Source organism: Osmerus mordax, chromosome 14 (assembly GCF_038355195.1).
Source record: "Osmerus mordax isolate fOsmMor3 chromosome 14, fOsmMor3.pri, whole genome shotgun sequence".
Classification (NCBI taxonomy): Eukaryota; Metazoa; Chordata; class Actinopteri; order Osmeriformes; family Osmeridae; genus Osmerus; species Osmerus mordax.
Genome location: NC_090063.1, coordinates 8,019,243 through 8,039,582, shown reverse-complemented (window position 1 = coordinate 8,039,582; position 20,340 = coordinate 8,019,243). Strand labels below are relative to the sequence as shown.

At 47.6% G+C, this 20,340-nt stretch overlaps 2 protein-coding genes across 2 annotated transcripts in view; one reads left to right on the top strand and one right to left on the bottom strand.

Moving 5' to 3' along the window:
- Positions 1 to 4,806: 4,806 nt before the first annotated feature.
- esm1 (endothelial cell-specific molecule 1) lies at positions 4,807 to 7,207 on the bottom strand. The gene is made up of 3 exons (XM_067250790.1): positions 6,791 to 7,207; positions 6,083 to 6,229; positions 4,807 to 5,756 (listed from the first exon to the last, which is right to left on the bottom strand). The coding sequence occupies exons 1-3, from the start codon at positions 7,095 to 7,097 to the stop codon at positions 5,668 to 5,670; spliced, it is 543 nt and encodes a 180-aa protein (XP_067106891.1). The 5' UTR covers positions 7,098 to 7,207; the 3' UTR covers positions 4,807 to 5,667.
- An 853-nt stretch (positions 7,208 to 8,060) lies between these two features.
- Positions 8,061 to 20,340, top strand: part of LOC136955915 (probable E3 ubiquitin-protein ligase HERC1) — a 35,366-nt gene continuing 23,086 nt past the window's right edge. The window contains exons 1-24 of the mRNA XM_067249670.1: positions 8,061 to 8,185; positions 10,949 to 11,944; positions 12,665 to 12,760; positions 12,951 to 13,133; positions 13,555 to 13,866; positions 13,997 to 14,093; positions 14,216 to 14,359; positions 14,492 to 14,619; positions 14,714 to 14,858; positions 14,949 to 15,120; positions 15,286 to 15,420; positions 15,708 to 15,873; positions 16,062 to 16,187; positions 16,282 to 16,512; positions 16,652 to 16,804; positions 16,921 to 17,053; positions 17,181 to 17,378; positions 17,653 to 17,874; positions 18,190 to 18,363; positions 18,616 to 18,730; positions 18,893 to 19,013; positions 19,258 to 19,423; positions 19,735 to 20,032; positions 20,246 to 20,324. Coding sequence (XP_067105771.1) covers positions 10,985 to 11,944; positions 12,665 to 12,760; positions 12,951 to 13,133; positions 13,555 to 13,866; positions 13,997 to 14,093; positions 14,216 to 14,359; positions 14,492 to 14,619; positions 14,714 to 14,858; positions 14,949 to 15,120; positions 15,286 to 15,420; positions 15,708 to 15,873; positions 16,062 to 16,187; positions 16,282 to 16,512; positions 16,652 to 16,804; positions 16,921 to 17,053; positions 17,181 to 17,378; positions 17,653 to 17,874; positions 18,190 to 18,363; positions 18,616 to 18,730; positions 18,893 to 19,013; positions 19,258 to 19,423; positions 19,735 to 20,032; positions 20,246 to 20,324 — 4,554 coding nt within the window. The 5' untranslated portion in view covers positions 8,061 to 8,185; positions 10,949 to 10,984. The remainder of the gene's footprint in view (positions 8,186 to 10,948; positions 11,945 to 12,664; positions 12,761 to 12,950; positions 13,134 to 13,554; positions 13,867 to 13,996; positions 14,094 to 14,215; positions 14,360 to 14,491; positions 14,620 to 14,713; positions 14,859 to 14,948; positions 15,121 to 15,285; positions 15,421 to 15,707; positions 15,874 to 16,061; positions 16,188 to 16,281; positions 16,513 to 16,651; positions 16,805 to 16,920; positions 17,054 to 17,180; positions 17,379 to 17,652; positions 17,875 to 18,189; positions 18,364 to 18,615; positions 18,731 to 18,892; positions 19,014 to 19,257; positions 19,424 to 19,734; positions 20,033 to 20,245; positions 20,325 to 20,340) is intronic.

Genomic DNA, 20,340 nt, shown 5'->3' with positions numbered 1-20,340 from the left:
ACACACATACACGTTTACACACGCATTCTCTCTCCCTCACTCTCTTACAGACACACACTCCTTACGCTCTGCCTCTCCTCGTAGGAACAACTGCCAGCTCTGTGGCTCACACCGTTCCCTCACGTTCCTTGTTGTTCCTCAAACAGAACATTTAAACATATGTGAGGGTGTTCCAGTCAGTACATTTGCAGCTAGATGACTGTACAATGAACAACTTCCATTACGTTTTTTTATGTCCAGAAGTATTCTTTCACAGAAAAGAAAGCAACACGTGCATGAAGTTGCCCCAGATATGAGTGATTTCTAGGGTGCCAAGGAAAAATGAGTTTTTATGAAGCCTCAGGGACAAAACAATTGGTCTCCTCAAATCAGTTCCCACACAGGTGTAAGACCAGCTGTACACACAACCAAAGAGAATGCACCTTGTTTGTCTGCTCCCATTGTCAATTGACTCTGTCTATATCTGTGCGTTTGCCAAGAGAAAAACTGGAGAGTAAGGATGGTGGTTAGTGCACTGTGAGAGGTGCTGTCACATAAGCACATTAATCGTGGCAGCTGGAGAACACAAAATACATACCAGTGAGCAGTCATGCCTCACTAAGCTTCTAATCTAGTCCTTATCATCTACCTCAACATATTGTACTTTCTGTATCCTTCATAGCAATAACATTCATACTGTTTGTCAACTGATAACATATGACATCTGTGTCACATACTGCAGATTCCAAGTTTTCCAGATATTACAGTGACTAAATCAATTTAATGTCAGCATTTAACTGCCATCTACACCTTCTCAGGATTATTCTGAGCTGCCTGTGTCTGAAATGAAATATGCTACTAGAATGTCATTAAGACAAGACATACTGTAGCTATGACAGAGGGGCTGTGTGGGCGTTCTTCCAAACTCAAATACTTCCAAGGAAGTCTTTGTCTTTTAAAGAATCCAATAAGCTAAGGTATTTTACATTATACTAATTTGACCTTACTTCACATGGGTAAGTGAATATTCTTCAATAGCGGTTTCTTTGTGTTTTGAGTAATTAAAACAAAGATTTCTACTTTCTATGCTTTATTTTTTTTATTTTTTTTACAGTAGAACAATATTGATACAGTACATCTGCATAGATACATAACACATATAATATACAGTAGATGGTTACAATTAAAAATAAATAAATCCCAATACAAAGAAAACACAAGAAGCTCGTTCAATTTGTTGTTTATTGTGCAACATGTCCAGTGAGTTTACAGAAGATGGTTAAATACAGGAGTTGAGGTTCCATCCCCAAGGTTTGGTCCTCTAGAGCCATCTGGTGTTAACATGTATTACTCCTCTGATTCCTAGATTATAGTTGCTTCCACCAATGTCGCTACTTCAGTAACTTTAGTGCACGTCAGGCATGGAGGGTAATGATGTGCACTGGTAATATGTAAATATTGAGAGGTACTGTAAATATAGAAGCCAAGGAAACTTCTTAACCTTTATGAATGTGATCATGCGAAAGGTTGTGTCAAAAGAATGAAGTGCTAAAAGGGATTTAGGTTGTGCACATTATTCAATTTAAATTAACCTAGACTAACAATCTAGGCCGTCTGAAAGTTAATGGACGTACATTCAATTGTCTAACAGATATCAAGCTGTACTGGTGCAGTACTGAATGGGGTTACCCTGACTGCAGTGTACAGTTCGGGGCCAGGCTCAAGTGGGCTCCACATGGGCGAGGCCAACATTGTGATCGACATTCACAAAAGCCCCCGTATGTCTCCCTCATCAAAACATGTATAGAAGCATGCTTTTTTCTATGTAATAATCATGTCAGACCATCTATCTATCCATCCATCCATGCATCATCTTCCACTCATCTGGGGCTTGGTCGCCGTGGCAGCAGGCTGAGCAGCATATTCCAGACATCCCTCTTACGCTATACTACACACTGACAACACACTAACCTCTCTTATACTTTCGACAGAGTGGAATTATATTAATAATATTTACATCTGTACCTGTTCCCCTTTCCACAAATATTGTCTACCATGTAGGCATACATGTCAAATAACCTGTGTCTCATTGCTTTAATGTACTCTTATTCCCCCTGGTGGTGATTTGCAGCACTTGCATGTTGAACAATCAAAATGGGGCTTTTCCTAACAGGTCTGTAGTTTGTTGAATGATATAACATACAATAACAATAATAGCTGTAGCTAGTTGATTTCAAACTCATATTTATTCTAATATGAGTTTATTCTTATTCTATACTCTAATACCATATTTGATTCACTCTGTTTTAGCATTCCCAGCTGATTAATGTTCACATCTATTGGCTCTCCTTGGAATGTCCTCGCAACATTCTGGTCACCTTCAATATCAAGAGTCTAAAGAGTTGACCTTAGTGACCCCAGGACTGTTCTATCAATGCAAAACAATTATTAAATGGTAGAGATGCGTTCATGAGAAAATATTTAACTATCATCCAATGTGTACAATTTGTGCCTGATTTAATTGTTTACAATAATCAGCAACTAAAATGTGTTTGTAGTTATAGTATCTGGGTAGCATTTAAAAAAAGAGAATGGTTTGTTTTATACTAATGTCAACATTAAATCACATCTGTAGTAGCTCATTGTATAATATGCCAACAAACTCCATGACCAAATTTCTAATCAGCAGATTCATAAGAGCATCAAAACAAGATTGATGTTTATGGTTTGACAGGGAAATGGTAATGCAATGTCCAATGTGGTTATCATCACCCAACAGATCCACTGGGTTTTCCCAGATAATATTATGAATATAGTACTGCAGGAGCAACAGGGTGTGGTTGTAGAAGGATAACATTAATTTGAACCATTCTGTAGAACAGGAAGAATATACGTTTATTTACACAGAATAAAGGCCACCATGCATTTAGACCAAACCCAAAGGTTAAATAAATCAAGAGAAATATATCAACAAACATGGTGTGCGTCAATTGGTTTCCAAAAAACAAGTGAGTTTGTGTCTAGACAGTGTCTATTCTTTGCAATAATGCTTTCTCAAAGCTACAGCTGACAAAATGCAACATCTGTCCAATCATCCAGTGGAATTGATGACCCCAATAAGAAGATCTGCATTAGATGTCATACGACTTCTAACTAATTCTGGGAAACAGGTGACACAACTACCCTTTAGACTTGAATGTGCTTACCAAAACAAGTAAATAAAGAGATTATTGCTTGCAGGGGGGAGGATGTTTTTAGGGTCACTGAGGTCCACGTTACAGCTGCTAGGAGTCTTGCTATGGAAGGTCACCAGAATGTTGCGAGGACACCAAAGAGTCAATACAATTGAACATTATTCAGACTGAGAATTTTGGGACAGAGTCAACCCACCCCAGCATTACACTCCCACAACAGGCTTCATACGTGCAAAGTTGCCACTTATCACATCAAAAGCGTGCCTTGGTCTTTCCAAGGCACAGGCCAACCTAGGGAGGCAGTGGAATTCCAAACGTCCAATCAGTTTAGATTTTCTTTTGATTCCTGAATTAGATATCCGACTCATTGTTGTTCTCAAGTGTCGAGACCCAGACATCACTTAATTTCCTAGAAGGTCACGGTGTATGTTGCCTTTTATGATCCCTGCTCCTGTGCTAACAAATAACCTGTTGAAGTAGAGCCCGTTGTAAATACCAGAAAGGGCATTTGCCGTAAATCATGGTTATTTACTGCTTCATTCAGCCACCTTTGTTTCTGTAGGACGGTGTTGACGTGTTCAGGGAGCCAGATAAAGGGTATTTCTCACCAACACTTTCCTGTTATTTTGCAGTCCTGGCCTTTGTTTGGTTGTGAAGCCCCTGTGTGTTGGTTCTCAGGGGAATGAGAGGAACATGCGAGCAAATAGGAACACTATCAACCCCCCACCCTCCGACTCATGCACGCACAGACACATACACACACAGCCCTCTCCTCCTGCTACCCCACCTGTCTGTCTACAGTACTACATTCTGAAACTCAAGCAGACCCGATGCTATGGGCTCTACCAAATGTTCAGAGTTTTACTATTCTATCAGTTTTAAAATGAGCTCTTTGAGACTTTCAAATTGGGAAAAACTAAACCCGAATATACCATGGCTATCATTAATGCCTCTCTCATTTAATGACGGCAAACCTTCACCACAGAAAAGGCAAGTCTAAAGTCAAAATCCTCATCTGACAAGAAATGGTGTACAGTTGGTGCAGAGGTTTAGAGGCCATATATCCCCAGCCACAGTAACATAAACTGCCATCAGGCCTAGAAAAAACCTTATAGTTAATGAATTAAGAGTAATACATATTCCAATTTGTGTTATTGTATACACATTATCCACGTGCCTCTTAAGGAATGTTTTCTGTTGTTAAGCAATTATATTTTCACTGTGAGAACTTGTTAATGTTGAGGTGTCAGAGTTGTGTCACAGGAAAAAAGTCAGATAAACGAGAGAGGAAGCACGGTATCTTTCTGCCGCGACAGTCCTCCAGTGACGTGTGTCACTTGACAAATTCCTGTCTTTTCAATTCCTGTCCTGGGCAGACACAACAACAACAGGAAGAGTGACCATTTTCACAGGTGTCAGGAAGCACAGGAAATAAACAAGCTGGATACTGGAAAACTGTTGTGTACCGGTTGTGCATCGTAAAGTATTGGAGGTGAGGCTCATAACATCTATTTTTAACACCGACCGGGTATTTTCTGCACTTGATGACAGCAAGTGACTGGGAAAATTGGTTTTATCATAAGCATTGAATATTACATATTAGTAAGAAGTCTAATATTATTATTGTATTGTTACTCAGTTTTAATATACACATGTAAAAAGGTAATCATTTTATTATCTAAAAACCTCTTTAATTTTGTATTTACTTGAGCTTATCTAAGACAAACTGTTCATTAAAGTAAAGACAGAAAGTAATCAACAACTCACACAAACTAAATTTCATTCAATGGTAACTTTGGCTTTAATTTCAAGACTATTCTGTACATTTGCTGGTGAACATGTCTGAGTATAAAGTATAGTTATGTACTATAACATTAAAGAATAACAAAAGCTCCTCAGAATTCACAATATAAATGAAATCTGTGAAGAACAGAAAATATGCTACTTTGCTTCTTAACAGATCATTCGCTTTGCCAGATACTCACAAATGCTCAGATAAAGTGTGGTCAAATGAATGTTAAAAGATATTCTTATGTTTTCACTGATAATATTCCATCAACAAAGCGCCATGGAAAGGACATGGAATATGAAAGTACAGACCTAGATCATGGCTAGATTAAAAAGCATTTTAAGTAGTTCTAGAACCACTCAACATTAGTCTGAGGAACCAGTCCAGTAACCATGGTATAATGACTTTTCTAGCTCCTACAGGAATGATTATAGGCTAAACCGGCTGTAAAGCACTGATTTTTTGTACAGTACTTTTGTATTTATGTACTGTACATCAAGTGTTAATCACCTACTATTGTACATTCTTATTTAGCTCGTATCACGGTGACGGATATTGGTTTGAAACATAAACAGAAATCAACTTTCAAAATACTGTAGAAAAGTTGCTTCTCTTAAATCATGATAAAATATATCCTTCCATCATTTAAGTTACTGCTTTGCTACATTATCACAGAATAAACTAGAAAGTCCTGACTATTGCTTGTCAGCGAGGGTTCAACCACTTAGGAGCAGTGGACCTGTCCGCGTTGTCATCCCCGTTCATGCTCACTTCACCTGAGCCTGTCTCACCACCTGATACAGAAATGAAAGAATACCCTTTAGTCAAAATAAATAATGAGTTAAGATAACGGAATATGCCTCGTTCAATTTGTAATGGTTTCACAATTACTCATTGAAAACCACAGAACTATTGAAATAAGAGGCTTTATGAAATATAATTCAAAAAATGATTGGTGCTGGAAGATGCCACACAAAAGCCCTGGACACTGATGAGAAGATGCTTCTCAGCTGTAACATATAACATCGCACTGTATGATGCATGGACGTTATCTGTGTCTGAAAAGCATTACTAACCCTAACCTTATTATATAGATATATATGTCATCTCAATTACTTACTTGCTGGAGGCTGTGCCTTTAGCTTACTGGCGATTTTGGCAAAGAATTTGAAGGTGAGACAAGCTCCTGTTTCCCTGTCACAGAGGCCCCCAGATTTGCAGTTACACGTTTTGCGGCACTCCACACCATATGTTCCGTATGTGCAATCTGTAAGGGATGAATACCATAATTATGTGTATCAGAACTCAAAATGTATCTGACATATTAAAGGTGAATGTATTATACTGCAATAAATGACTTTCCTTTGGCAAATGTTTTACTCTTACATGCATTGTGAAGTGTCAAGTTATGTATCTAGATTCTAAAGAAACTGAGTGTAACTTTAGAAGCACAATATGCTGACTAAGGTTGTTAAAATAATGTTTAAAGTTTAGAAACTTCCTCACTGCCTATCACATTCTAGGATTGTTTTTACAATCCTTATTAATAATTAATAGGCTAATTACTAACATTAGAATTCAATAATTGTGAGAGTCCGGATCATGCCAGTCTGCTTTAAACGAATACTTAAATCACAGAATGATGAATTGGATATCTATTTGAAGGAGACAGCTATTGTGATCATGTTACAAAGATACCTATTTATAATTGTCTTGTCCTACCACTACTATGGTATAGGGCTAGGCTACTCGAAGGTTTAAATACTGGAATTTGCTTAAGGCTTTTTGTGATGCGCGCTTCAGGTGCGTCATGGACTGTGAATCATACCTTTACAAATGCCATATTCATCTCCATAGTCATCCTCATCTTTGTAGAACTCGCAGAATAAACCTGGTCCGCACTTTACCCCGTGCATCCCCGACACAGTACGGTAACAGTGTTCTCCTCTGCCGGCAGTGCAGACCTGGCAACAGCCGCAGTCATCCAGGACAGTTAGTCTGCAGCGCTGAGTTCCACCGCACAGGTCAACGTTGCATCTGTCCGGGCAGTTGACGGCGTACTTCACACTTGCGCCCCATGCTTCAACATTTCGCACAATTAGTGCAGACAACACCGTGAAAAACAGAAAATACATCACTGGAAGGTTTCACTAGCGCGCCTATGGAAAATGCTTGAATGAACAGGCTAAATCGCAGTAGAGCTATTGTGGAGAGGCTGACCACAGAGCTACTTGGATAGAGTGACCTTGGGGATACATCAGGTTGCATAGTTATCTGCTTTAAAATAAGTTTGTTTTGTACATGGTTTGCCCTCGTCAATTTCCTCAATCCGGTGTTGTCGTCGATTTGCCAGCTAGCCTCCTTGTTTTAGAAATCCGGCATGGAAGTGGGATTGACACTAACCAGCCATCCAGGAATTGAAATTCGTGCTAACTGATGTCATGAGTTATGTTTAGTTTGTTATTGTGACTGCATTGAAGTGCCCCTTTGACCTGCACTTTGCAGTTCCTCACCAGGTCTGACCTAAGAAGAATCACAAGTGCAACAAAACTCAACAAAATAAGTGTTAATTCATAAATAGTGTATACACGCTCTCTCATACTGATGCTTTTTTGTACTTCAATTTTTTTGAAGCTTAAATGTTAGACTAGATGTCATAAGTAAATTAATTTTAACTTTATGTGGCTGTTAATAATGTTTTTGGAACGTAGTTTGATAATAACAAAAATTGCGGTACGTCGTTGTGGAGTAGACAACCTATGTGCTTTTGGTCAGATTCTGTCTGTGTGGTGTGCTGTTTCTCATGGCACCCACTGAGCCACACAGAGCAGAATGTTTTGATCGCGTCCTGACCTAGGAAGACTATCAGCGGGACGTACGGGGACATATTTACAAGGAGTGTCGACTCCTTCTATTGCTGTCATCAATCTAAACAGTCAGTAATCTTTGCATATGTGGACTAATTTTAATTGTTAAAACAAACCTTAACTACATAGATCTAATCATTCGTGGAACTAGTTGGTTGCAAGCTGTCAGCTAGCGGCTTGGTCAACCGTTCAATCTGACACTGACAGTTTGCAGCACTTAGGCTAGCTAGCTAGTGCTAGCTACTGCAGCTACCGTACCGGCTGTAGCCTAGCTAAATTATGCAGCAAACTAGCTAACGTAGCCTGTGAGTGGAGAAAGCAGGCAAACACCGGTGTGACTGACACACTGGAGAAAGGTAGCTATGCCAGCTATGTATTATTTTATGTCACGCTAATGTATTTTGTTAGGTTAGCTAATTGTAGATGGCAGTACTATTTCCATGGGTACATAGTATGTACGTATAGCGAACTAGCTGATAATGCAATTACTAGATAACACCACACAAGCTAGCTTGTACAGTAAACCGGATAGCACTGTGTACTTAGCCTATATAGGTAGCTATAGCTAGCTTACCTAGTTAGCAATTGAGCTAGCTCTTGCTATTAAGCAATCAACTGACTTCGTTGATAGAGCAACTGCTGGCGTGTGAGTGACAGTTATGCGTGACTAACTTGTTCACGCTAACATCGAGCTAGCAAGCAATGAACGCTTCGACAAAGTTAGCATTACTGTACCTACAGTACATGTGATAGCTATAGCTCATAACATCCTTTTGACTATCTAGTCAGTTTAGCCAGCTAGCTTATTTGTCTTGGTACGTGCTTATGAGCTTGCTTATTCATCTTCTGTTCTCACGTTGGTGTACAGAAGATGACACACAGACACAGTACTAGATATCCAGGTGACTGTATGATTGCATAAATGTGACTGATTCGGTCAGCAAGTGTTGGTTCTTACATTGGTTCACATTGGTTCACATTGGTTCTTGTAGGAATAGCTACAGTAATACCTGTCTCGTAGTACAGCCACCGTAAGCTGCAGTATTCAATCTATTATGATTGGCACTGGTAGACGTCCTTGCAGCACATGCAATCTGTGTGAGAGTTTTGGTATGGAGGTGACCTTGTATTTGAAATGTGATGATCAACTTTCCTCAAACCCCAGTTGTCACAATTGTCTTTATTTTGTCATTGTCAATTTCACCACTTCATTAACAGTACCTTAGAACCAGATACGTCCTGGTAAGAGTGATGGGGTGATGCATATCTATGTAAAAGGTTGATTGACATTAGTGTGAATGTCTTATAATCATATCTATTTTGGAACCTTTCTGAGAAGGATAAGCTGTTTATTGATAATATCAGCCTAAAATCATGTGGCCAGTTTGCATCCAAAGTTAAGCAAGTTGAAGGCAATTGGCTTTATCTTAATGCAATGTGTTCTAATAGTCTCTTACAGTGAATCTTTATTTCGTATGCCATGTGGCTAGCCTATTTTTAGTAAGGTGTAATTTAACCTAAGTTGCGCTAGCATATTGTAAATAATCAAGATAGTGACAGGTCTGCATTTGTTTACATGATACGGATTCACAAAGTGTATGGGTCAAACTCTAGGTTTGTGGTAGTTGTGGTCATGAAAAAAGTTGTGGATAAAGCAGTTGACTGAGTGCTTTTCATATGAGGGAGTTATTCTTGTCCTTACTGACTCTCTTGTACTGTAACATTGAAGTCTTGAAGTAGCTTCCTGTTATTTTTGTCTTCTGGAAACCATATAGCTTAGGACCAGGCTGGGCTACATTGGGCTAGAGCATGCAATCACCCTGCCTTGCGTTAGTGTTGATGGGGCTCTTATTAGAGGGCTTCAAGACTACATGTCTCACATGCAGTATGGAAGCCTACCCTAATTGCCCCCCCCACCCCACATGCAAAGTTAGCTTAATGTTTATAAGTAGAGCCATTAGGCCAAGTTGAAGTGCTGTGTTTTGAAGGCCGGCAATGAGACTGATTGTTTGTGCCGTCTGTGCATTTAGTCATTAGCTTAAGTTGCAAATGTATGCAGAGAATGCAGACTGATAGAGGATAGGCCTGTTGTTTTGATGTTTGTTTTGAACAGGAAAAAAATGGCCAGCAACTGTCAGTATGAGCTTGTTGAGTGTAATATCCTGTATTAACAATATTATTTTATTATCTAGAGAAGTGAAACTCATTGACAACATTCCTTCATGTTTCCAGTTGACATGCCTTAGTTGCGTGCTTGAAAAAGTCCTTCCCTGGAACTCTGAGGATGTTGTTGTTGTTGTTTGTGTAGGCTTGTGTGAACTTTGAAAGTTGAGTCGTGCCCCGTTTGCCCCACACCCTCACTTCTGCACATGTTATGTTCCAATCTGGAACAGAAGCAGTTTGAAAATGTCAGGCTAGACATCTGAATGCAGACTGTGGGTTAAAAAAGAGGGGAGAAGGATAGTATGTCATATGCTCATGTGCCCGCCCAGCTGAAAGACTGGTGGTGGTGGAAGGCTGAAACATTATGTATTTATAAATCAAATCACAGGAAGCTCAAATTACCTTACTATCACTACTAGTCTCTGCTGTGTCATTGACCACAACAACTTTATCAATACACATCCCCATATAATTGAGCAAAATGGTTATGACTGTCTTTCAAAGTATGGGAGTATTTTTGATGCAGACAGGTTGTGGCAGGCTAGACACATCGGGTTCAGAAGAGCCATTTGTTTAATATGACAGAAGCATGAGGTCATGTAATTATGTCTAATCACATCAACTCTTACTGTGCTAGATTAGAGTTAAACATCACAACACCCTGCTGGTGACAGTGCCCTAACCCATCCTCACCCACTGGGACAGGGACGTCTGGATTGCATTCTGGGCTGGGCTAGACTAGGGCTTGATACTACCTGGGACTTGATCAAGTTGTGATCGACTGGCTGCCACTGGCTGCCCTGCTTAGATTTTCAGCAGAAAAATTGAGCTAAACCACAGGCCTTCACATCCAATATCGATGATAGCCTAAGCCAATCAGCTCATGCCTCCTAGATGTCATGCATCGTAACAGTCGCATATCAACCCGTGTTTTCTCTCCTGTCTCCCCCTTCCAGCTGTGCTCCGGAGAGTAGACTAGATAATGCTCAGACATGGTGCCGTCCCAGACCCATGTCATGTTGAAGTGGCAGGAGCACCTGAACAGCTCCTGGGCTGCGGAGGACAGCATCCAGACCTCCACGCGGCAAGGCGCCGCCGGCCTCTACGCCAAGCTGCTCCACAACAAGGAGGTGGTGGGCCTGTCCGAGCCCGTCCAGGACCTCGTCGGGCCTCGCCTGCCTGATTTCCAGTACGAGTCCAACGCCGAGGAGGAGAGGGAGGAGTACCTGGGCGCCCTGCTCCACAGCCAGCGCTGCCTGGCCGTGAGGATGCTGGCCCAGACCCCCTACGCCCTGGGCCTGCACCAGAGGCTGGTGGTCCTCCAGAGGATCTACGACGCCCTCCACAGCAAGTACCACGACCGCTTCAGGTCCCCGCCGCCTCCGCAGGCCACGGCCAGCGCCGAGAGCGCCGCCCTGGAGCCCGTGTCCGAGCCCTGGCTACCCGGGGGGGTGTCCCGGCCCAAGTCGGGCACGGATGTTTTGATAGAGATGGGCGTGCGGACGGGGCTCAGCCTCCTGTTCGCCCTGCTGCAGCAGAACTGGCGCTACGCCCAGCAGGAGCCCGGGGCGGCGCTGTGCAACGACGTGCTGGCCACCGCCTCCTCCGTCCTGGCCTCGCTGCCGCCGCTCTCCCTGGCCAACGAGAACAAGATCCCGGCCGTCGGGCTGGACTGCTTGGTGCAGGTGGCGGACTTCCTGAAGAAGACCTCGGTGAGCTGTGGCAGCGGCGGGGCCGACCAGGCGGGACGCAGGCTGGCTCTGGAGCTGCTGCTGGGCCTGGCGGTGCAGAGGGGGTCTCTGCGCTTCCTGCTGGAGTGGGTGGAGGTGGCCCTGGCCACGTCCTCCTCCTCCCCGTCCTCCTCGTCCTCAGGGTCTCCGCAGTCCAAGTGGGAAGCGGGAGTGGGCTACGACCTCATCCATCAGACCCTCCTCCAGATGAGGCAGTACTCGGTACGTGGCGTCCTTCCTCTCCGCTCACGCTCTCCCCTCAGACCCGGCATCCGGAACAAAGCTGACGCGCGCGGCCGAAGACGCCCCGCCAGCTGCCCCAGACAGACAGAGTATTGATTTCAAGTGGTCTGAGCGGAGCGTTGGCGTTCCCACCGAGGCCCCACAGGAAGGAGGGATGAAGCCTCTTGACTGACTCCCTGCCCTCTGTCACATTGACACGTACAGCACACTCCTAGCCGGCTTAGCAGCCTGCCTGCACGCAGCATTAATGACACGCTTTTAAATACCCTCCGTTTGATATGTGTCCCCTGTAAAAGGAGATTTTGGAGTCCACCTCGCTGGGTGTCCTGGCCTGCTGCCGTGGGCTAAAAGCCTGCTGAAACCCATTTCTGCCTCCATAGCCTCTCTGAGTCCAGCTGATTTATCCATCCCTTAATCAATAGGAAAGGTTCCAGGAGCAGGCTTCTACAGGAGGCTGTATGTGTGATAAAGGACTCTGCCAAAGACGTTTCAAGTGGACCACAGTAGTCTGTATTGTGTTATGCACATAGGCCCACTGCACTCTTCATTAACAATCCATATAAAGAATCCATAGTGTATCGGTGAGCCAGCTGTCCTCCACTGGCTGGCTCCGTAGAAACAGTTGGTGGATGTGGTGGGGCTTTGTGGGGAAGTGTGTCTCTGTCTGAACTGTTTTCCCACCTCTGCTGGTTCCCTCAGGGCTTCCGGGGTGACTCGCTCAACACTCAGGTGCTGAAGAAGGACGCGGACGGCCTCTGCAGTCTCTCCCACGTGGCCCTCTGCCTGTTTGAAGAGGTTTGACAGATTTTGATAATACTAACCGTGATGCTGTTGCCTCGTCTCCAGCCGTTCGTACCTAACCCAGCATGCCCGGGGTGTTATATGGACAGTCAGGACACCGTGAGTGGCACGGTCAGGTTCACTCCCCAGCCGCGTGACTCCCACATCTCCATCGCCCCCCCCCCCCCCCCCCCCCCACCCGCAGATCTGCAACCTGGCCTCCAGCTGCCTGTGCTCCTGCAGCGCGGGCACGGCCGCGCCCGGCACGGACAGCGACGCGGTCATGGTGTACGTGTGGGGCAGCAACAGCAGCCACCAGCTGGCCGAGGGCACGCTGGAGAAGATCCTGCACCCCAAGCTGGCGCAGGGCTTCAGCGACGCCCAGATGGTACGAGCCCTCAGCGCCCCGCACAGGGCTGCTGGATGCTGTCGATGGCTTGTTTGGCGGCAAGGTGTTCGCCAGGTTGACACGCATGACACCTCATTAGCAGTGAATTAGCCTTTAGCTTGACATCTCAAGGTGCTATGAAGCAATGGTTGAAATGAGAGGGTATGTGGTCTTTGACTCTGGGATATCGCAGTGCACATTAAGCTCAGAATCACACACCATTAAAACCAAAGGAGAGAACATGTTTACTTCTTGCCCTGTTTTGAGGGCATGGACGCACTACTCACCAGGCTGATAACATGCGTCTCTAAACCCTTTTGGATCTGCCAACACATCATTTCCTGTTTCGAATGCCTGTTTCAGGCCTAATTGGATCAGCGTATCAGTTACCTCCACTTCCTCCTCCTCCTCCTCCCTGCAGATCGAAGCAGGCCAGTACTGCACGTTCTCCGTGTCGGCTGACGGCTCGGTGAAGGCCTGCGGGAAGGGCAGCTACGGCCGCCTGGGCCTGGGCGACTCCAACAACCAGTCCATGCCCAAGAAGCTGGTGCTGGAGCCCCCGCGCAGCATGAGGAAGGTGTCCTCCTCCAAGGGCTCCGACGGCCACACCCTGGCTGTGACGGGGGAGGGGGAGGTGTTCAGCTGGGGGGACGGCGACTACGGCAAGCTGGGCCACGGGAACAGCGCCACACAGAAATACCCCAAGATAATACAGGGACCCCTGCTGGGCAAGGTGAGACTTGCAGGGGTGGGACAGCTGTGGAGTGGGAAACTGAACATGTTGTTATTGTGCGTGGGTAAGTGGGACCAGAGAGAGGGCCTCTGAACTTGGTTCTCCATTTGTGTGTGTGTGTGTGTGTCAGGTGGTGGTGTGTGTGTCTGCTGGCTACAGACACAGTGCCGCGGTAACAAATGATGGAGAACTCTACACGTGGGGAGAAGGGGACTTTGGCAGGCTGGGTAAGTCCGTCTGTGGATCACATGATTTCTCAGCTCAGCCTACGGAAAAAACACAGAGCGAGCTCTCAAACGGCAGCACGTCCGTCGTTGGGGAAGTGACTCGCGTGTGATGTTGTGCCCAGGCCACAGCGACAGCCACAGCCGGAACGTGCCGACGCTGGTCAAGGACATCAGCGGCGTGGGCCAGGCGGCCTGCGGGAGCTCCCACACGGTTGCCGTGGCGCAGGACGGACGCATCGTCTGGTCCTTTGGAGGAGGAGACAACGGTAGGACTACAGAAAAGCTCCGATGAACCAGACACAACTACAAGGTTACCTATTTGTCATTTCAAACGCCCCCCGGCCCCGCCCCCAGTAAGACGTTACTCATGAGTGTCCCCCCCCCACCCCCCCTCTAAGGTAAACTAGGGCACGGAGATACCAACCGTGTTTATCGGCCCAAGGTGGTGGAAGCGCTGCATGGATTCATCATTAGAAAAGTGTGTGCCGGGAGCCAGTCTTCGCTGGCTCTGACCTCTGCTGGACAGGTACAGTGTGCATGCACGTGAACACACACACACACACACACACACTCGCACACGCACACAGAGTTTGACCCAGTGTTTGTCTCCGCTGTCCCAGGTGTTTGCGTGGGGCTGTGGCTCGTGTCTGGGCTGTGGCTCCTCCGAGACGATCTCTCTACGGCCAAGGTTCATCGAGGAGCTGAGTGTCACCAAGATCATCGACATCTCTTGTGGAGACAGCCACTGTCTTGCCCTGTCGCATGGTGAGACGAAAAAACGAAACAAAAAAACCCACATATTCGGAGCAGTACTAGCACTATCTGTTGCAACCGTGCTGTGATTTTCCACTCCAGAGAACGAGGTTTATGCCTGGGGCAACAACGCCATGGGCCAGTGTGGGCAGGGCCACACCTCCACGCCTGTCACCAAGCCCAAGAAGGTGATTGGTCTAGAGGGAGTGTCCATCCAGCAAATCACGGCAGGCACCTCCCACAGTTTGGCCTGGACTGCAGTGCCGACAGACAGGTACAGAACAACGGCAGTCTCTAAGCCTGTATGCACTTTCGGAACTGATAGCTGCCTTTTGTCTTCCTGATAACAATGGAGGTCATTATGGCTATGTGTCTTAAAAAACAGGTTTCGTATTTGCTTATTAATAGCCAGGACTTCCTCTGTGTTCCTGTTGTGCAGGCAGCTGGTGGCGTGGCACAGGCCCTTCTGTGTGGACCTGGAGGAGAGCACCTTCACCTACCTCCGCAGCTTCCTGGAGCGCTACTGCGACGGCATCGGGGACGAGACGCCCCCTGCCCCCTTTCCCTCTAAGAGGTAGAGGATCTGCTCTCTCTCTCTCTCTCTCTCTCTCTCTCTCTCTCTCTCTCTCTCTCTCTCTCTCTCTCTCTCTCTCTCGTGCTTATTCTCTGTCCCTCTCTCACTCTAACCCTCTCAACCTCCCCTCTTCCTGTCACTGAGAGAAAATCTGGCACCCTTCTTGAGCCCGACGGTGGAGAGTTGGAGGGCATACGGCCTGACACAAAGGACACTGCTGTCCTCTTAAAGAGACACAAGCACACTCACTCACTTCCTGTCACTCTGTCTCTGTGTTGTCTCCCCAGGGAACACCACCAGTTTGTCCTGCTGTGTATGAAGCTGCTGTCCATCCACCTCTCCCTGGCCCATGCGGGGGGGACGGGGGCGTCGGTCCTGGGGGCCCAGGGGAGGCCCCTCCGGAACCTTCTTTTCAGGCTCATAGACTCCAATGTGCCAGACTCTATACAACAGGTAAACTACCTATCCAGTCGCAGCCCAGTCAGTTGTTCCCCTAGAAATAGTTATATCTGTTAAGAAAGACAATCTGTTATGTGTTATTTCCATCAGTATTGGCCACCCAAAAATGGCAGCTAGTGTTGACTTTATCCATGTGATTCAACGTGATTGTGTTCTCTTGTGTGTGTGTGCGCTTGCTGAAGGCGGTCATGAACACTCTGTCCATCGGCGCGTCCCTGTTGCTGCCCCCCCTCAGGGAGAGGACGGAGCTGCTGCACTCCCTCCTGCCCCAGGGCCCCGAGAGCTGGGAGAGCCTCTCCAGAGGGCAGGTACACACCACAGCTTGGCCCTCGACTACTTCAGACGCATTTGACTCGTTGCTCTCCAGAGAGAAAGAGTTTGAGCTCCGTGTTCTCCGTCCAGCGTCTACAGCTGGACATGGTGCTGAACAGCCTCCAGGAGCAGTCCCATGTGGCCTCCCTCCTGGGGTACAGCTGTCCCGGGGAGCTGACTGCTCAGGGGCCACCCGCAGCCCCCAGCCCGGACCACCCCGACCGCCCTCCCTCCGCCTCCAGCGCCACGGAGGCCCACGACCACCTCCACCTGGCCGAGGTGCTGCTCAAGACCCTGCTGCTCAGCATCGGCTTCTACACGGTAAAGCTGCAAGGAGGAGCGCGTCTGTGTGTGTGTGCGCGCGCGCCTTTTTGTGCACTTCATCGTAGAGTTCATCAAGTTACAAATATTATAATTGTTTACTTAGGAAGGGCCGTGACAAAAGTGTGTGTGTGTGTAGGAGCGGGCGTTCGGCGAGCTGGAGAAGAACAGCGATAAGCAGCAGTCCAGCCAGACCCAGAAGCAGAGTGTTCCTCCCTCTCATTTCCACCACCTGCTGTCAGCCCTGCACAAACACCTGCTGGCTCACTGCTACATCTACCCCCACGCAGAGGTACACAACCTTCACTCTGACCACCTCTTCTCTGCTCAACACATCATGCAGTCACTACAGTTGGTATATCAACTATTTTTGTAGTCACTACTGTGTGTGTGTGTGTGTGCCTGTAGGACGACAGCAGCGTGACGTTGCTCCACAAGCACCTGTGTCTGCTGTTGCCCTACGCCACGGAGACGTTCCACAGGTCGTCCGTCCTGCTGGAGGAGAGCTGCCTCGACAAGCACGTCATCACCAAGCTGCACAGTAAGACCTGGATCCTTCAGCCCCCGGGCCCCAGCAACCAGCAACCAGGACCACGATGATGATGGGGAATCACGATCATGAGGATGACGCCGATTATGTTCTTCCTCTCCCCCCCCTCCCCCCACAGTGGTGCTGTTCAGTTCGGTAGCGGGCAGCCTGCTGTGCCAGGTCATGTACTCCCTGCTGCTGCTGCCCCTGGGCGTGGTGCGTCCGCTGCTCTGCCACCTGCTCACCCTGCTGGAGAACCTCAACCACTTCAGCTGTCTGCTCCCTGACACGGGCCTGCTGGAGGACAAGGAGCTGGAGCTGGAAGGAGCAGCCTCAGGTCAGCTGGCTGGGACGGCTTCTCTTTGCTCTTCTACCCCTGCATACATCCAGGAGTTAATGATATGTCCCTATTGATATGAATAACGATAATTGAGTATTAATCAATGTTTTTTTGTGTTTATTTGAGCCCTATAGATTTTCGGACATATTGGTTCATATTCATTTGTTATTAATTGAAATACTGATTGCTGAAAATTGTTTATCGATCGCTGTTATTGTATCTCCATTGGATCTTGGATGACTATTGATTGATATTGATATTACTTTGGAAGTTGTGTCAGATAAATCAGTGGGCGCGGGGCCTGATGCTGGAGCTAAAGATGACGGGTGGGTGTGGCTTCTGGACTTGGAGCGATCTGTGGCGCTGGCGATTGGTCGTTGCCTGGGTGGGATGCTGCAGGGTCCGCCTCCGTCGGTACAGGAGAGGATCTCCGAGTTCTGGCTTTGTAACCCCCTCCTGACCAATGGTCTGGAGATGGACTTTGAACAGCTAGGTATGACCACACGCTGACCAGACATCAGTCTGACGTATAGCAGGTAACCTAGTTAGTTCATCTGGCATCTGGATATCTGGCCATTACAGTACATTAGAGGGGAATTGTTCTGTTACAGAGGCACTGAGAGGCACAATACAGAATAACATGATCATATTAGGCCAAGAAAAAACCCTCTTAAAGTGCTCAAACAATATGCTTGCCTATTACATACACAGGGCAGTACTCATGACATGGCCCAAATTATACTACTAACTCAGCATGCTCATGCTACCATGCTCTGTGTGTGTGTGTGTGTGTGTGTGTGCCCTGCAGACTCCAGCACAGCCTGGCTATCCGAGGCTGTGTTACTGGGCTGCTCTGACGCTAAGCTGACAGACCTGTGTCTGAACCATGAGAACAGCCAGCTGATGGAGCTGGCTCTGGGCTCCTCACGGGAGCCTGCCTGCAGCCTGTGGAGGAAGATGAAGGACTACTCCGCCAGCAGGGGTACACAATTATTATCCAACACGGTACCCCCCCCCCCCCCCCACACACACACACACACACCTCTGCCAGTAATAACAAACGGATGCCCGTTCTGTAATGGCGATCCTTAAAGGCCCCCTTGATCATATACAGGAAGAGTGTCGATCCATCCTGAATCATTGAAAACATACGTATAGCAGGAATCATTCTTAATCCGTTTAGCAGACCGTACCGTATGTAGGTTGTGTTCGATCACTTCTGTTGTTTTGCCAGACTGGGAGAGCGGCAGCCTGACAGGCGACCCCCTGCTGGAGACCACGTGCCGCTGCAGCCTGGCCGCCCTCCTCAAACACACAGGCCTTCAGGACGAAGCCTACTGGCAGGACAAGTGAGTCACTGCTACTGCGGGGCCTCAGAAGGATTCCTGCTGTTCGGACGTTAGCTTCGCACAGCTTGTCGGCTTGGAGATACATCTCCTGTGGCCTTTTCCCCCTGGATATGTTCACTGTGTCATGGTGTTCATCACCTCCATCCCTGCTCTCCTTGGCAGGTATGAACCGTGTGAGATGCTGATAGAGATCTATGAGATGGTGTATAAGATCAGGAACACGCTGCTGGCCCTCAAAGATTTGCCGGTGACGTCCGCCAGCACTCAGGCCGCAACCAAACAGGTACCCAGGAACTTAACCGTGCCCCCTGTCACTTCTGACCTTGGCAGAGGGGTGAAAGTTCAGGTTTAGGAAGTAGAAACCCTGTATTGACTTTTTCCCCGAGGAGTACATGCGCTCCTAAATGAAAAGAACGAGGAACACACAAAGAAATGCACCTCTTAGACTGTGCTAGGTGTCAGGGACATCTAAACCAAGACCCGGGGCCTCCTCTGATGTTCCTGGTGTGTGTCTCTTTCCCCTCCAGAGCTCGCAGGGCTCCCAGAGTCCCGACGAGGACGGGCAGGAGGCGGGCACCTCCGGGGAGCAGGCAGGGAAAGACCCCGAGCTCTGCGGTCGAGGGGGGCATTCTGCCCCCGCAGCCGAACACAACCAGGAGGAGGGGCCGGAGGAGGACACGCCCAGCATCAGCAGTATGTACCTGCCGGGTAAACATTGACTGTCTCTTCCTCTGCTTCGCGTCCCGTGTGTGGTAAGAGGCGTGCGGCTCGCCGCCGTTTTCTGAAAAGGGTGGAGAACTGACGGGTTCTGTGGGTGCAGGGGGTTCCACGGGGTATTGACAAAAGGAGGTCAACAGTCAAAAGGAAAGACGTACTTTTGAAAACCAGTTCTCTACTTGCGTGGCCTCATACTTCACACATAAAGTGTGCGGGTCACTTCCCCAGACTCACCGTGTGGTACCTCTCCACCCCTTGCCCCTTGCCTTCCCCTCTGCATCTCCCAGAGGTCCTGCAGTGTTTCCTGGCCACGCGGGAGGCCATGCAGCTGCAGCAGAACGAGACGGTCTACGAGTCGTCAGGGACCTCCACTCTCCCCAACAGCGCCGAGAGCCCCGGCAGCCCAGAGAGGGAGCCTGTCAGCAGGGCGTGGGACCGGCGGGCGGGGGCCGAGGAGGGCCTGTCGTTCCCCACGTCCTGCCAGCTGGTGGTCTCCCGCTGCGTCTTCCTGCTCCTGGGAGTGCGCCCCGCGTGGCAGGAGCCTCAAGAGGCGGACAGTGGGCCGGTCGAGAACGCAGGATCCAGGTTTGTGTGCGCAGGATTTATGTGAACGTTTTCGAAGAATGACAATACGTCCATGTGACTCCTGTCCTCTAAAGTGCCACCATGATTATTATGAGCTCATCAAACAAATCATGTCTAGCCACGATTATAGCTTGTGTGCGTGTGTGTGAGAGTAAAGGAGGTTTGTTGTGTTCAGTTTGTGTTTCTTATCCTCACCTCCACCATCTTTCTCAGGGAATCCTCGTCCTCCACTGAGGCTGTGCTCAGTTCAAAGTCCTCAGAACTCCGCTTCACCACGGAAAGTAGAAAACAGGTCAGCCGATGTCATC

What these genes read in the sequence shown, in the direction of transcription:
- esm1 (XM_067250790.1), bottom strand. Translation starts at nt 7,097, where the DNA reads ATGTATTTTCTGTTTTTCACGGTGTTGTCTGCACTAATTGTGCGAAAT. An exon ending in TGAATATGGCATTTGTAAAG is followed by an intron (nt 6,230 to 6,790) that starts GTATGATTCACA and finishes CATCCCTTACAG; the next exon opens with ATTGCACATACGGAACATAT. An exon ending in AAAGGCACAGCCTCCAGCAA is followed by an intron (nt 5,757 to 6,082) that starts GTAAGTAATTGA and finishes TTTCTGTATCAG; the next exon opens with GTGGTGAGACAGGCTCAGGT.